The sequence below is a fragment of the Sminthopsis crassicaudata genome, chromosome 3 (genome assembly GCF_048593235.1).
Source record: "Sminthopsis crassicaudata isolate SCR6 chromosome 3, ASM4859323v1, whole genome shotgun sequence".
NCBI classification, from domain to species: domain Eukaryota; kingdom Metazoa; phylum Chordata; class Mammalia; order Dasyuromorphia; family Dasyuridae; genus Sminthopsis; species Sminthopsis crassicaudata.
Window position 1 is genome coordinate 605,151,942 of NC_133619.1, and position 15,310 is coordinate 605,167,251.

Here is a 15,310-nt window from a genome sequence, read left to right on the forward strand (position 1 = left end):
GAGGGGGCGGGGTCATCCATTCCTAAGCGACTAGTTAACGGGATCGGGAGGGGTGTAGCCAGAAACACTGATTGACAGCCGGGGAGGGCGGAGCCGGGGTCTGACTGACACCTGGAGACCTTCGGTATCCTAGGCTCGTAGCGGATGGGAGGTGGGCTCTGGAGTAGGGGGCGGGGTGTGAGATCCCGGAGAGTTGCGGTGAGTGATACTTACTAAGAGGGTAACCTGCCAACTGTTCGGTACTCCTAAAGCCGCCCACTGTTTGCCAGGCCCAACGCAGGAAAAGTATCTCCTTTAAAAAAATACTATCTATAGTCATATGAAAAATGCCCTAAATCACTATTGATTAGGGAAATGCAAATTAAGGCAACTCTGAGGTACCACTACACACCTGTCAGATTGGCTAGAATGGCAGGAAAGAGAATGCGGAATGTTGGAGGGAAGGTGGGAAAACTGATGCGTTGTTGGTGGAATGACCCCGTGAAATTCTGGAGAGCAATCGGAAACTAAGGCAAAGGGCTATAAAACTGTGCAGGCTGGGCCTGTATCCCAAGGAAATCATAAAAAAGAGAAAAGGACCCACAGGCGCAAAAATGTTTGTAGCCGGCCTTTTTGTGATGGCAAAGACTTGGAAATTGAGTAGCTGCCCATCAGTTGGGGAATGGCTGAATAAACTGTAGTGTATGGAGGCAATGGAATATTAATGTTCTATAAAAAATAAGTTGATTTTAGAAAGGCCTAGAAAAATTTAATGAACTGATGCTGAGCGAAACAAGCAGAACCAGGAATACGTTGTACACAATAACAGGAAGAGTGAAAGGCTTGATTCTCCTCAGTGGCTCAGTAATCTGAAGCAATCCCAATAGACTTGGGACAGAAAGTGCCATCTGCATCCAGAAAAAGAACCACGGAGATTGGATATAAATCAATACACATTGTATTCACTTCTTTTTTCTGTTTTTCCCCCCTCTCCCATGGTTTTTCCCTTTAGCTTTGATTTTTCTCTCCCAACATGATTTATAAAGCAGTGTGTATTAAAATAAATTTTTAAAAAAGAAAAAAAAGTTAGCACGTCTCTACCAAAAATAAAAAATACATTTTCCCCCAATGAACAAGAATTGTTTCTCTCTCCCTATCCTTCAAAGAAAACAAAATGTTTGCAATACATATGCAGAACCAAGTCAAATAAATTCCAAATTCCCAAATTTTGGACTATATCCAAAAATGTTTGTTTCCTTCTACATTTTTAGGCCACCATTTCTGGCAGAATGTTGATGAAGTTTGGCTCCCCTCGATTCCAGGTCAGGGAGCTAAAAATGATGAGATTCAGCTCAGGGCAGGGAGTTGTGGGAACTCCCTTCTGGTCGGTGCAGGTCCTTTGTAAATGAATTTATGAACCCAAAAAGTTAGACTGGCAAAGGAAGAACTGAGAAATCAACTTCTGCAGGCTGACTTCCTTAGTGGCAGGGTCGTGACAGAGAAGTAAGGATTTGGCAGAGAAATCCTGAGAGAGAGGTAAATAGGGTCCTGTTAGGGAAATAGGTGAGAGAGATAAAGAGGGAGTAACAGGCAGAGGGTCGCAGGAATGCGAAGAAGAGAGAGAGGTTCCTTGGCGTGGCATGTTCCTGCTTTTAGGTCCTCTGCAAGGAATGAGACCCAGTTTTTATAACTGAAACTTTGGCTGATGGCTGGAGAGCAGGTTGTGTAGTCAGACTGAGATTTTTGGAATTGAATAGAAATTTTTGATTTGAATGAGTGTCTCTGGACTAATCTCCAACTCAATAGAGATCAATAGAAATCTGGATCTCCAGCTTGGGCTGGAGAGAGAGAGAGACAGAGAGAGAGACAGAGAGAGAGAGAGAGAGACAGAGAGAGAGAGAGAGAGAGAGAGAGAGAGAGAGAGAGAGAGAGAGAGAGAGAGAGACAGACAGACAGACAGAGAGAGAGAGAGAGAGACAGAGAGAGAGACAGAGACAGAGACAGACAGAGAGAGAGAGAGAGAGAGACAGACAGAGAGAGAGACAGAGAGGAGAGAGAGAGAGAGAGAGAGAGAGAGAGAGAGAGAGAGAGAGAGAGAAAGAGAGAGAGAGAGAGACAGAGACAGAGACAGAGACAGACAGAGAGAGAGACACAGAGAGAGACAGAGAGAGAGAGAGACAGAGAGAGAGACAGAGAGACAGAGAGGAGAGAGAGAGAGAGAGAGAGAGAGAGAGAGAGAGAGAGAGAGAGAGAGAGAGAGAGAGAAGAGAGAAAGAAAGGGGGGAGAGAGACACAAAGAGAGAGAACCAGGTAGGAGGGTGGGGATCATCTTTAGGAATTTCCCCAGGCCAGGTGGCCCACCCTCCACAAAGAACAGGAGACATAGTTCTATTACATCACTTCTACTGACCAGATTCTAATAGTGTTTTCCCCTGTTTTCTGGGTCACAACTGGTCCTTTCCATTGATTTTAATTGTAGGGCAGGTTCTTAGGGTCCTGTGCCAATCTAGGATATCAGACTGGATTCATTTGGATTTCCCTCAATTCCTCAATTCTGGGAGAAAGTGGCAGGAAGTCTGAAAAATGTGGGAAATAGGATGGGGAGGTTGGGCATAGTACATTTTGTTCATACAAGTTGGAATGACAATACAGTATGGGAGATGAGAACCTATGCGTCCTAAAGCCTTTCCCTACTTACTTCCACATAAAGGAAGGAAAGCAAGATTGACACCTCATAATACCTGATCTCTGAAGTCTTTTAGATCTGAATTAAGGGTTCCCAGGGCACCATTCTAGTGGTCTCTAAGTCAAGTTAACTAGCATTTATTTATTAAATGGCTATTCTGGGCCAGACACTGTCCAGCGCAAGATACAAAGAAATGCAAATCCCTTCTTGATTTACCTTCAGTCAGTCTTGTCCATTCTTGGCTGTGGTTTTAAAAGAGTAGGCAGGGACCCATCTATTATTGCTAGCTTTTTCCTGTCAAAGTCAGTGCCAAGTGTGACTTCTACAAAGCACATATGCACGGATAATACCTGTTCTGGCCCTGGCAGGGTTTTGTGACCTTGTGCATATTGTGCTGAGTCTGACTACAATGGAACCAGGAGATACTTCTTAATTCTGTTGGCTTTCTGAATTGTGGAATTTAATTATCCATCTATTTAGTTGTAAGTCAGTATTGTACAGTAGTTAGGGAACTGGTTTCCAGGTCAGGAAAATCAAGGTTTAAGTCATCCCTTTATTATTTATGGGCTGTGTAACCTTGGGCAAGCCAACTTAACTTCAGGGTTCCAAATCACACTCTAAGACCATAACTTGTAAAATACTGGGAAAATTATATATAAATGCACATATGTATACACATGGATATATACACATAAGCATATTCAACACATTTATACACAGATGTATATGTATACTCTGAATATATAAGTTTTAGAGATAGGTGAGAGAAGGAGCAAATCCTCCTAATATACATATTATGTAGATAATATGCATTACATCATTTTTATATATAATAATATATAATGGCATGTTTATAAAATGTGGTGGGTGACAAAGATTTGATTTTATAAACATATTTATTATTTCATTCATTATTTTTGACAGTATTTTATTTTCCCGAATACATGTAGTTTTCAACATTAATTTTTGTAAAATTTTATGTTCTAAAATTTTCCCCTCCTTCCCTTATTTCTCCCCAAGACAGCAAGCAATCTGTTGTAATTGTTTTATGCATTAAATTAATAAAAATAAGCCAGTTAATTAAAAGGAAACAATTAACCAGAAGACAGCATTAAATAATCTGACTTCCATTTGGAAGATAGATTATGAACTTTCCAAGAGAAGAGCCAACCGGTACACTTCCCTGAAATCATAAAAGACACCTTCCCCCCTCCCCCAGTGTCTGTGAAAAATCAAAGGAATGTGGAAATAACTTATCAATCAGTATGGGGCCAGTTTTCAAATAAAGCATATGAGTTGCTTGAGATGCATAATTGTAGAAATGGATGGGAGAGAATAAACATTTATATAGTACCCACTATGTGCCAGGCACTATGTTAAGTGTTTTGTAAATATTATCTCTTTTGATTTTGATGTTAACTCCCATGTTGTAGATACAACATTTTCTTTACAACAAATTTAGGATGAGTACAATGATTTCTTTTTAAATAACATATAGGGAGACAGCCTCAAAAGGGTTAAGAACCCAATTTGTCCAGGATCCCACAGCTAGTGCTTTATGAGTCTAAATCTTCTGGAGGTGGAAGTAGGACTGTGGCTCATGAACTGAGTCCAGGAAGCTCCTTTTTTGGGAAAACCTCATCATCCAGCAAGACTGAATTAGTTTTGTTTCTCATACCTCAGAGAAATCTTCTGATTTTCTGATGGAGGGCAGCAGGAAAATTCACAAACTTCCATTTAAGGAGGGAGCTTAGGACACATATATCATTTTTTCCTTGGCTACAGAATTTGGGATTCCTCTCCCTTCTCTGACATGTTCTCTCCCTTCAGTCTTCTTCTGGGAATGTGGCTTTGAATTATGCTCTTATTGTGTCTTGAGACTGTGCAATAAGTTGAGCTAAACTCTGCAGGTGTTCCATTGTCTTGAATGAACATTTTCCTGTTTCCCACCACCTCTTAATTAAAATTTAAGTACCTTTTTTTTTTTTTGGTTGCTTAGGCAATTGGGGTTAAGTGACTTTCCCAGGGTCACACATCTAGGAAGTGTTAAGTGGCTGAGGCCAGATTTGGACTCAGGTCTCCTGACTTCAGAGTTGCTGCTCTATTCACTGTGCCACCTAGCTGCCCCATTTAAGTATTTTTTTAAAAAAAAAAGCAATGATGGCTTGGGGAATTTAGATAACATAATTCTTTCATCCAATAATAGATACTTGTATAGCAGTTCTCTTGGGAAATTTAAATTAAGAATTTGTTATTTACTAATATTCTTTTGCTTCTGGGATAGATTTATGTGTTTAGAGTGTAAGCCTGGACTCCCCTAGACAATGAGGGAAAAGGTTGGAGTGGTGCTTCTGGTCCATTGAATCTTGTGTTTTGCAGTTTGTGCATTGCACCCTATTGATATCTTGTCTGTTGGGAGTTGCCCTTTCTCTTGAAATTGTAATAAACTGATTCTTTTTACTGTGAGATTGTCTGACTTTAATTTGGGTAAGGGTCACTGTCCCACGTGCCTTTAGCCAAACTTCCCCCTTTCAGTTTTTTGTGTGCCCTTTTCTCCTATTACTCATTATTGTACCTCCATTTAAGGAGGGATCTTAGGAACTGGATTCTACCCATGCACCTTCATTGGATACTTTCTTCCCCAACTCCTCCCCCCTTTCAGCTCCCTTTGTGTGTTATCTTTCTCCTTTCTCATTAGAATGTAAGCTTTTCTGGGGAAAGGACTGTTTATGTTTTTCATTTGTAATCTCAGAACTTGGCATTTTGCTTGGAACATTTTAGGCTGTTAATAAATGCTTATTGACTGACTAATTATGGGGCTGAATCTGTATATAATTATATATTTTTTAAAAATTCTACATCCCTGAGTCTCAGCTTCCTCAACTGTAAAACATGAGATCCAGTCTGTAATGCTAGAGGAACTGAGGCAAGATAAAGATTAGAGAGTTTTTAATATTTTATTTGAAAAGGAGAGATTGTGCTGGGGCATGTTGCCCCCAAGGCTGATGTCCAAAGCATCCAGCAGCTAATGTGTGCTTCCCATGAAGTGTACACACACACACACACACACACACACACACACACACACACACACACACACACACACAGAGCTCCAAGCTACCTGGGAGTAGATGGAGGCAGGGGCAGAATCAGAGCTCTGAGAGCAGGAACAGACTATCAATCCAGTTCTGACAGGATGAGGGGAGGCACCAGACATTTTGATAAGTTGGGATAAAGAAGAACAATGACAGAATGGGGGGGGGGGAGGCATTGGTCATCCTGATAAGTAGGAAAGGGCTGGGGTCATGGTGCCTAAGATAGGTTTTTCTCCTTATCTGGATCATGATGATTAGGAGGGAGAGTTGTTGTGGGATTGAGCAGAATAATTAGGAACCGAAGCAGAACAATTCAAGGAAACTGAGGCAGGACGATAAAAGGGAACTGTGGTACAACAGGTCAACATAAAACTCTAAGACTCTCCCCCCCACTTCTTGCTCTAGGATTCTAGATTTTCCTTTACGTTGTTCCCACACCAGGACTGTGGAGAAGAATAAGGATGAAGTCCTATTTATACTTATCTCACTTCCAAAGCTTTTATTATTTATACATTTGTAAACTGCAACCATAAAAGTATCTGAAATTCCATTTCATGAGAGCAGCTGAGATCATAATAAAACCTAAGACAAAAGGAGCTTTGAGGAGCTGACAAGACTGGTAATTAGCTCGCCTTGATTCTTCCAAATGATTACTCTCCTTTCTCAGTGATAGTGACCATTAATAATGATTTCCAACATTTAGGTCCAGAGATTTTCCCAAGAACCCTCTCATTTGCCCTCACTCTGCCCTGGAAGAGATAGGGTATCGCTCAGAAGGGAACATGAAGCTTTACAGTAAGGGGATGTGACAATGTTTCCTCTTCTCTTATATTCATCATCCATCCATTCACCTCTAGTCTCTGTTGATTTCCCTCAGTTTCTCAGCAATGGGTCTGAATTCCTCGGGGCTGATGGACAAGTCCCTGTCAGTATCCAGAGAGGCGAACAGGAATTGGCCTTCTGTCCCCAGAGACTTCAGCACGGCCTCCTGTGTAAGAGCAAGGGGACAGATAACAACAATAAATGCCACTTTCAAAATTATAAGCTAGTGTTTTAAGGTTTATAAAGCACTTTTACAAACTTCTCATTTCAACATAACATAACTCTGGGAGGTTAGTGCTATTATCTCTCTTTCTCTCTCTCTCTCTCTGTCTCTGTCTCTCTGTCTGTCTCTGTCTCTGTCTCTCTCTCTGTCTCTGTCTCTGTCTCTCTCTTTAAATATTTGACAAATGAGGAAACTAAGGCAAACAGCAGTTGAGTAATTCGTTTAGGATCGCACTGATCTCATTTGACCCTCACAGCCACGGGTTATCAGGTGCTATTATGATCCCCATTTTACAGATGAGGAAACTGGAGCCCAGAAAAGTTGCCTGACTTGCTCAGGATCTCAGAGCCGACTAAGAATTCGATGCAAAAATTTGAGTTGCTCAGGGCTTCCTGCTTTTTAGACAGTTAAATCCAGTACAAGATTCCAATGAGTCAGACAGGTAGGGATGGGGGTGGGGGCGGTGGTTGCCTTTCTTTCCCCATTCAGGAGCTGAAAACCCTGGTCCCACCCAGTGCCTAGCACTGATCCTCAGTTTGCCTCGGATGGCCCCCAACCCAGATGACCCCGGTCAGGGCTCCTGCTCCCGGGGCTGAGGCTGACCCGCTGCGCCCTAGTCTGAGCCTCTCGGTAGCCCGCAAAGCCCCAGGTGGTAGCAGCGACCCAGAGGAAGGCCAGGAGCAGCGCCAGGCTCCAAAACGAGCTGAATGAATGGATTGCGGGCCCCGGAGGACTGCGGCCCGGGCGCCGATGCCGCGCCATGGCGGGGGCTTCTGCTCGGCCTGCGGGAAGCCCTGGATGTGGGTGCGAATAGAACGGGGGTGACACAGGGATGGAATGGAACGGAAACCAATGGAGAGTGACCAGGGAGAGGGAAACAGAATGGAGACCAAAGGGGGAGGAGAGGAGAATGGAAGGGAGAGTGCGGCACTGGAATGGAAAAAGAGAATGGAACGGAGACCATTGAGGACAATGGAAAGGAAGAGAGACCAATGGGGGTGGGGCGTGGCATGGAATGTGGACTGACGGGGGCATTGGAAGGGAGGACCACAGTAATGAAAAGGTCATCAAGGGGACGTGGCTGGACACGGGGAGGACAGTGGGAAGAGATCGGGGAAAGCAGGGTTATTGGGGAAAGGATACCACGGGAGCCTGGGAATAGAAATGAAGATGGGAACAGGGTTGAGGGAAGAAGGCGTTTGTAGAGGAACCAGAGGAAGGGGAGGGTAAGGAGGAGAAAGGAAGCTGGGGATGGAAGATGTGTGAGGGGGTGATCAGTCTTCAGGGACACTACTTCCCTGAGAAATATTCTTTGAGTCACTTGGTTTGCCTGATGCTCATAGTTATTTTTGAGGTACTCCCTACCCCTAACCTAGATACCGAGGTAGTATTGAATATCTTCCCTTTAATTCTAAGCATCAACAAGCTCTTCTCTCAAAACAGTGGGTGCTACTGAAAAGTCTGAGTATGGGAAAAAGAGGAAAAAAAATGAAAAAGAAAATTAGATGATGAAAACTTGAATCTGTTTCTTAATGTTACTTAATATTTCTGTGACATTTCACCCCTTAACTTACAACTGACATTGATAGGTTGAGTCTCCAGAGGACTCCTGCTATCTTGGGTTCTGGGGCTCCTTGTGGGTGGCTTGCCTTCTAGCATCAGAATTTCCCTTTTTAGGTCATAGAAAAGATATTTACTTAAATAGCATAGAAAGGAGGGTAGTTACATGACATTTAAGCCCAAACTTGGAGTTCCCTTTCCTACTGATAGAGAATTTGGGGGATTATATGGGATGAGTTTAAAGTACAATAGGTATACCCACAAAAGTGTAGGGAGCACTCACGCCCAAGGGACCGCAGGAACAGTTGAGTGTTTTTTTTTTTTCTTTTTTTTCTTCTTTGTTTTTTTAATTCATTTTTCCAAATTATCCCCTCCCTCCCTTCACTTCCTCCCCCCGATGACAGGTAATCCCATACATTTTACATGTGTTACAATATAACCTAGATACAATATATGTGTGTAAATACCATTTTCTTGTTGCACATAAATTATTAGCTTCCGAAGGTATAAGTAACCTGGGTAGACAGACAGTAGTGCTAACAATTTACATTCACTTCCCAGTGTTCCTTCTCTGGGTGTAGTTGTTTCTGTCCATCATTGATCAACTGGAAGTGAGTTGGATCTTCTTTATGTTGAAGATTTCCACTTCCATCAGAATACATCCTCATACAGTATTGTTGTTGAAGTGTATAGTGATTTTCTGGTTCTGCTCGTTTCACTCAGCATCAGTTGATGTAAGTCTCTCCAAGCCTCTCTGTATTCCTCCTGCTGGTCATTTCTTGCAGAGCAATAATATTCCATAACCTTCATATACCATAATTTACCCAACCATTCTCCAATTGATGGACATCCATTCAACTTCCAGTTTCTAGCTACAACAAAAAGAGCTGCCACAAACATTTTGGCACATACAGGTCCCTTTCCACTCTTTAGTATTTCTTTGGGATATAATCCCAATAACAGCAATGCTGGGTCAAAGGGTATGCACAGTTTGATAACTTTTTGGGCATAGTTCCAAATTGTTCTCCAGAATGGCTGGATTCTTTCACAACTCCACCAACAATGTATCAGTGTCCCAGTTTTCCCACATCCCCTCCAACATTCATCATTATTTGTTCCTGTCATCTTAGCCAATCTGACAGGTGTGTGGTGATATCTCAGAGTTGTCTTAATTTGCATTTCTCTGATCAGTAGTGATTTGGAACACTCTTTCATATGAGTAGAAATAGTTTCAATTTCATCATCTGAGAATTGTCTGTTCATATCCCTTGACCATTTATCAATTGGAGAATGGTTTGGTTTCCTATAAATCAGGGTCAGTTCTCTATATATTTTGGAAATGAGACCTTTGTCAGAACCTTTACTTTTAAAAATATTTTCCCAATTTGTTACTTCCCTTCTAATCTTGTTTGCATTAGTATTGTTTGTACAGAAACTTTTTAGTTTGATGTAATCAAAATCTTCTATTTTGTGATCAATAATGATCTCTAGTTCTCCTCTGGTCATAAATTCCTTCCTCCTCCACAGGTCTGAGAGGTAGACTATTCTCTAGGAACAGTTGAGTGTTGATAGCCTCTCTTTCTCTGAAGAATCCTCACAAAATCGAGGAGTGAAGGTTTTCCTAGGCACTTTGCTCATAGGTTAGACAGCCTCCTTACAGAGGATGGAATCTCTGTTGGCCGTGTCCACCCATAGCTGTACTGGCTTGGTTGAACAAGTCACTCGTCTGCTGATAGCTTGGTTCTTTACTGAAAATAGCTACTTTGACTATTTAAGGCAGGTGTCTTGTTCTTTGGATTGCTATCAGGTTGGGTTGGGCAGTTTGCTTTTCTAGTGGATAGTTGCTGCTATACAAAGACAGGCAAATTGGCTGGCTGCTCATCTCTTTACCAGGGACTATATTTCTATTGGGTCAGTCCAATGGAATCACTCTTCAATGGGCAGTTTCCATCTTCACAACTCTTGGGTTTTGCTGACTATTGCAATTCTGTTTCCAGCAAGAGCAATGACTGTTAGCCTCAGATTGGCAGAAGTCTCTTTTTGACTGGGAGGGACAGACCTCAAGGGTTGAGGGAGTCAAACCTTTTCATTTTCACCGATGTAGAATGCTTCCTTTATGAAAACCATATTGAATATTAATTTTCTCATCTGTATGTTGGGAATTAGTCAATGAAAATCCTTGATCAGTTTGATGGGCTCACAGGTGGTACGTCTTTGTTATTTTGATTACACCTCTTTTATTGGGGATGTACTGGTTGTTTTGAACTGTTGTAGTTTGTAGCTACCCCTGGAAGAAGTAGTTATTTGAATAGTTGTTCACTCCTTAATTCCTTTTTTTCTTCCTAAAAGATAGTCCAGAGGACAGCAAACTTAGAATGGACCTAAGGACATTGGTCAACTGAAGGAATTGCACATAACTAAATGATTTGGGAAATGAAAAAAAATCTGGGTTTTGCTCTCTTTTTAAAGATCATGAATTGGTTGGTCCATGTGAATCTGAAGAGAAAGTGGGTCAGCTCTTCATCAGTTTCCGAGGTTATCTCTTTCCTATGGAATTTAATCACTCAAGGTAGTTTTATAGAGCTCTGGGGTAAGGTGAGTCACAAAAGCAATTTGGGAAATTACTTGTATAGCAATTCCAATTGTGTTTCATCTCTAATCAAATCCAAAACCTCGGGATAGTATTTTCATGGCTGTCCAAATGGGTTTCTGGGATGACAAAGGGACATGTTGATAGGTACATTTCTCCATCTTCACCAGATCACTACCTTGATCATTACTTCACTATTCCTTTGGTTCTCTGCTCTATTCACTCATCAGAGGCCATCTCAAAAGGGCTGAGGGTTTACAGGTTGACATTATTTTTCCAAAAACACCTCAATTTATGATTCCTATTACCAATTAGGTAGAATAATAATTCAAGAAAACAAAAAGCATTTTTCTTTTCCAAGTGTATTGGATCCATTGTGAGTTTGCTATAAACTAAACCAGCAATTCTGGATTAGTTCATATTTGGAACTATTTGGAACTTCCAAAAAAAAATCCCACTAAATGTTTGTACCCTTTGAACCCAAGAGCTCCAAAATAGCTCCTAATGCTTTTATTTCATTGTCTTTGATTGTAAATTCATCTTTTTCATTTTTGATACTGGCAATTTGATCTTTTGATTAATGGCATATTTTTATTGCCCTCCCAACAAACAGCTTTTAATATTTTTAAAAATTTCAATTCTGTTAATTTCTCCTTTGATTTTCAGATTTTATATTTTGTTTTTGAGTGTTCAACTTTTCTAATTTTTAGTTGCATGTCCAATTCATTGATCTGCTCTTTCTTCTATTGATGTATTTAAAAATATAAATTTTCCCATTAGTACTAATTTGGATGCATCCCACAGACTTTGATATGTTGTCTAGATTGTCATGACATTTAGTGCAATTATGTTTCTATGATAGGTTCTTTGACAGAAGCATTCTTTGTATTAAATTTTTTAGTTTTCAATTAATTTTTCCCTCTGTGAGGCAATTGGAATTAACTTCCCCAGAGTCACACAGCTAGTAAGTGTTGTGTCTAAGATTGTTTTTAAATTCAGGGCTCTTGATGCTAGGGCTGGTGCTTTATCCCCTTTGCCATCTAGCTGCTCCGCTCCCCAATTAATTTTTAATTTACACTTCAAAGGCTCTTTATTGCATATAATTTTAATTGTATTATGGTCAAGAGAAAAATCCATTTAATATTTTTGCTTTTCTGAAATTGTAAGAATTCATACTCTAATATAGGGTGGTTTTTTGTGTGTGTTTTGTAGATGTTATGCACAGCTGAGTATTAGGCATATTTACTTTTTATTCTCATTACTTTCCTGCATTTCCTCCATTCAGTCTTTTCTATCATATCTAACTTTTCTAAAATTTTTGATGGGGTACAGCTTTTAGGAGAAATATAGCAGTGATCCTAAGTTCCCTGACCTTAGATTTCTATTGTTCTAACAATGTCAATGATTCTAAAGTGTTCTGGTCTTAGGATACAGCTACAAAGATAGCTGTCAGATAATCTGCTGGTCAGTGATAACCAAGTTCCTGAGACAACAGTAAATAGACCACCCCTCAAACCTATCTGCAAGCCATAGAATTAGCAAATAACTAACATGATGTTCTGTTCTCTCTTGTCCTATAACTTTATCGTCTTTCTCTTGGTTCTTTGTTAAATTGTTTTGGAACTTAGCTCGCTTCAACTGGTGTTACAATTACAATAAACGTTGCCCCTTGACTTGGAGATGGGTTCAAGCCTGAAAATTCTTTTGAGAAACCTGGTGACACTAGCCTGTGACCCCAACCTTTTGGGGTCTCTTCTGAATCTCAACATTATTCATTTCCTTAACTTTTTAAATAAGATTTATCTAGGTCTGAGAAGGGCAAATTGAGGTCTTTTCTTCCCCTATATTTCCTTCTCCATTTCATTTAACTTTCCTTTAAGAACTCAAGAGACTATGCCATTTAGTGCATATATGTTTAGTATTAACAGTAATTTGTTAAATTTAAATTTAAATTATTAAAAGTCTGTGTCTTAGCAAAATATAATTCTTATTTTAGATGTTTTTGCTTTTGAGATCATGATTGTTACCCCAGTCTTTTTTATATCTGCTTTGCATTCTGTTTTGTGTTAACAATTAGCAGGCTTGTGAGAGATAAGGATTCAGCCTCTGTGTTGCTGGTTTGGAAAAGATTAAGCTAAATTGTTGGAATTGCTGGAATTAATAGTAATTCTTTTGGATTGACTTTAAATTTAATTTAAATTTAACTTTAAATTGCTGTGTTAAAATTGGAAACTTACTTGGTTGTGACACAGATTGGTTCCATTCTACCTAAATTTAGTAGATTGTAGAACCCAGATTTGGTTTTCTGGTACCCTGAATGTTATTGGAATATAAACTTCCAAAAAAATGAAATGAAAAATAACTTTTTTTTTGTGGACCTAGAGCAAGTTAACTTGAGTCTGCAGAAATTAAGTTAAATTACAGAACTGTTAAAAACATTTTAGTAGATTCTGGAATGTTTGATAATAAGTTTTAAGTTGATTGGCATGGTACTATCAGCTAATTTGAGTTGGTCTATTATTTTTAAGTAGGTCCTTTTAAAGCCTTCTGAGGGAAACTGAAGGAAAACAAAAACAAAAAAAAACCTCTTCTGGGTTTTTCTAAGCTTTTCAGGTTTGTGGAACCTTTCTTAGCTAAGGAGGTATTCTTGGCTGACCTGAATTCTTTTTGGGTTTACACTGGTGCCCCAATGTCACATGGGCCTCCTCCCAGCATTTCTGGCATAACCGGTGAGTCAGTCACTGGGTCACAGACTCATAGGCAGACACCTGGGTCCAAATTTCTCCCACTCTCTTCCCCCAGGGTCTTAAAGAGTCTGTTAATTTCTTAAACTCTGTGGTCAGACTTGAGTTTTCTGCCACTTTAAATTTTGGGGCTGCGTTTAAATTGGAATTCTGATTCTGAAATCGAATGGGATAATTACTATTAACTTGTGCATGCTAATATTGTGAACTTGTTTATTCTTGTGTAAGACTTTAGAAATGAAGTATTTTACTAGAAATTTAAATCTGTATTTTTGATTTTAAGTTAAAGATTTTGAATTCTCTGGTAACTTACCTAAAGAGACCACATGTTTGTAAATCCTAATTTAATCCTAAAATACTATGTTGCTTTCGAAATTGTATATTGAGTAATTTGTAAACATTGTATGAGTGTACTTTAACATTTTGTCAGCCCAGCTGGATATATGGTATAAAATTTGTGAAATTTGATCCAAAGCTATTTAGAATATTAATCTTAAGGTTTGTCTTACTTTCTCCCTTTAAAAAAGCAAGAAAATTTGCCGTATGGGGATATGTGTAACTGCAGAACAAATTGTTATCTGAAAGGTGTGTAACATTTCTAAAAACAAGGTATTGAGATGTCCCTCTGTAGAATGTAGCCTGGCTTTAAAATATTTAAGCTAGGTTTTAATGAAATGACACCATTGGGGAAACATATAGGGGGGTGGGTGGGCACTTTCCCTTGAGCTTTGCTGTTTTAAAAGGATAAGTGGAGTAACAAATTATACCTAAATATGGATTGGTAAGATATTATTCAGGGGCAGCGAGGTGGCCCAGTGGATAGAGTACCAACCCTGAATTCAGGAGGACCAGAGTTCAAATCTAGTCTCAGACATTTAATGACACTTCCTAGCTGTGTGACCCTGGGCAAGTCACTTAACCCCAGCCTCAGGAAAAAAGAAAAAAACAGATTCAGATAAATGGAACATATTTTCCTTTGAAAGTTTTATAAAAAATGGGAAGAGATTGCAAATTGAGGGGCAATTCCATACACCTGGATATCCATCCTTATCTGGAAAAGTGGAAAGAATCAGATTCTTAAGAATCTTATTACTAAATCGATATAGACACTAAATTGCCTTGGTCCAAATGTTTGCCTATGACTTTGTTAAAGAATTAGAACTGTTCCCAAAAGTGATCTGAGAGTTTCCCCACATGAGATTGATTTGGGAGGAGAAAGGGAAAGACCATCTTTTGAAACAAAGTTTTAAGTTTTTATATACTGGCAGTGTCCTCATGCCTTTTTAGCTGTTAGGAAACAAGGATTGCTGACCTTTGAAGTTTGCAGTTTGCAAGAGAGTGAGCACTGTCTTGGAAGGACCTTACCAGATATTACAGATGGCTAAGACTATAGTCTGGAGACTTTGAGCACTAGGCTTACAAGATGTAGAGGAACCTCAAGAATGGACTGTTAAGGACAATTTATAACTTTTAAAATTGACTTTGCAATTAAGAATATTTTGGTAAGAGGTGTGAATATTTGTGCTTCGTGGAATTTTTTTTAACAATATTGGTGTAGTATCTGTCATTTGTATTTCCAAAAAAGTTTATAGGGACTCAATTGGAAGTTGA

At 39.7% G+C, this 15,310-nt stretch overlaps 1 protein-coding gene across 1 annotated transcript; it reads right to left on the reverse strand.

The window, feature by feature from the left end:
- Positions 1–6,515: 6,515 nt before the first annotated feature.
- Positions 6,516–7,625, reverse strand: LOC141563957 (selenoprotein N-like). The gene is made up of 2 exons (XM_074305792.1): positions 7,409–7,625; positions 6,516–6,748 (listed from the first exon to the last, which is right to left on the reverse strand). The coding sequence occupies exons 1-2, from the start codon at positions 7,565–7,567 to the stop codon at positions 6,614–6,616; spliced, it is 294 nt and encodes a 97-aa protein (XP_074161893.1). The 5' UTR covers positions 7,568–7,625; the 3' UTR covers positions 6,516–6,613.
- Positions 7,626–15,310: the final 7,685 nt, after the last annotated feature.

What these genes read in the sequence shown, in the direction of transcription:
- LOC141563957 (XM_074305792.1), bottom strand. Translation starts at nt 7,567, where the DNA reads ATGGCGCGGCATCGGCGCCCGGGCCGCAGTCCTCCGGGGCCCGCAATC. An exon ending in CTCAGACTAGGGCGCAGCGG is followed by an intron (nt 6,749 to 7,408) that starts GTCAGCCTCAGC and finishes GCTCTTACACAG; the next exon opens with GAGGCCGTGCTGAAGTCTCT.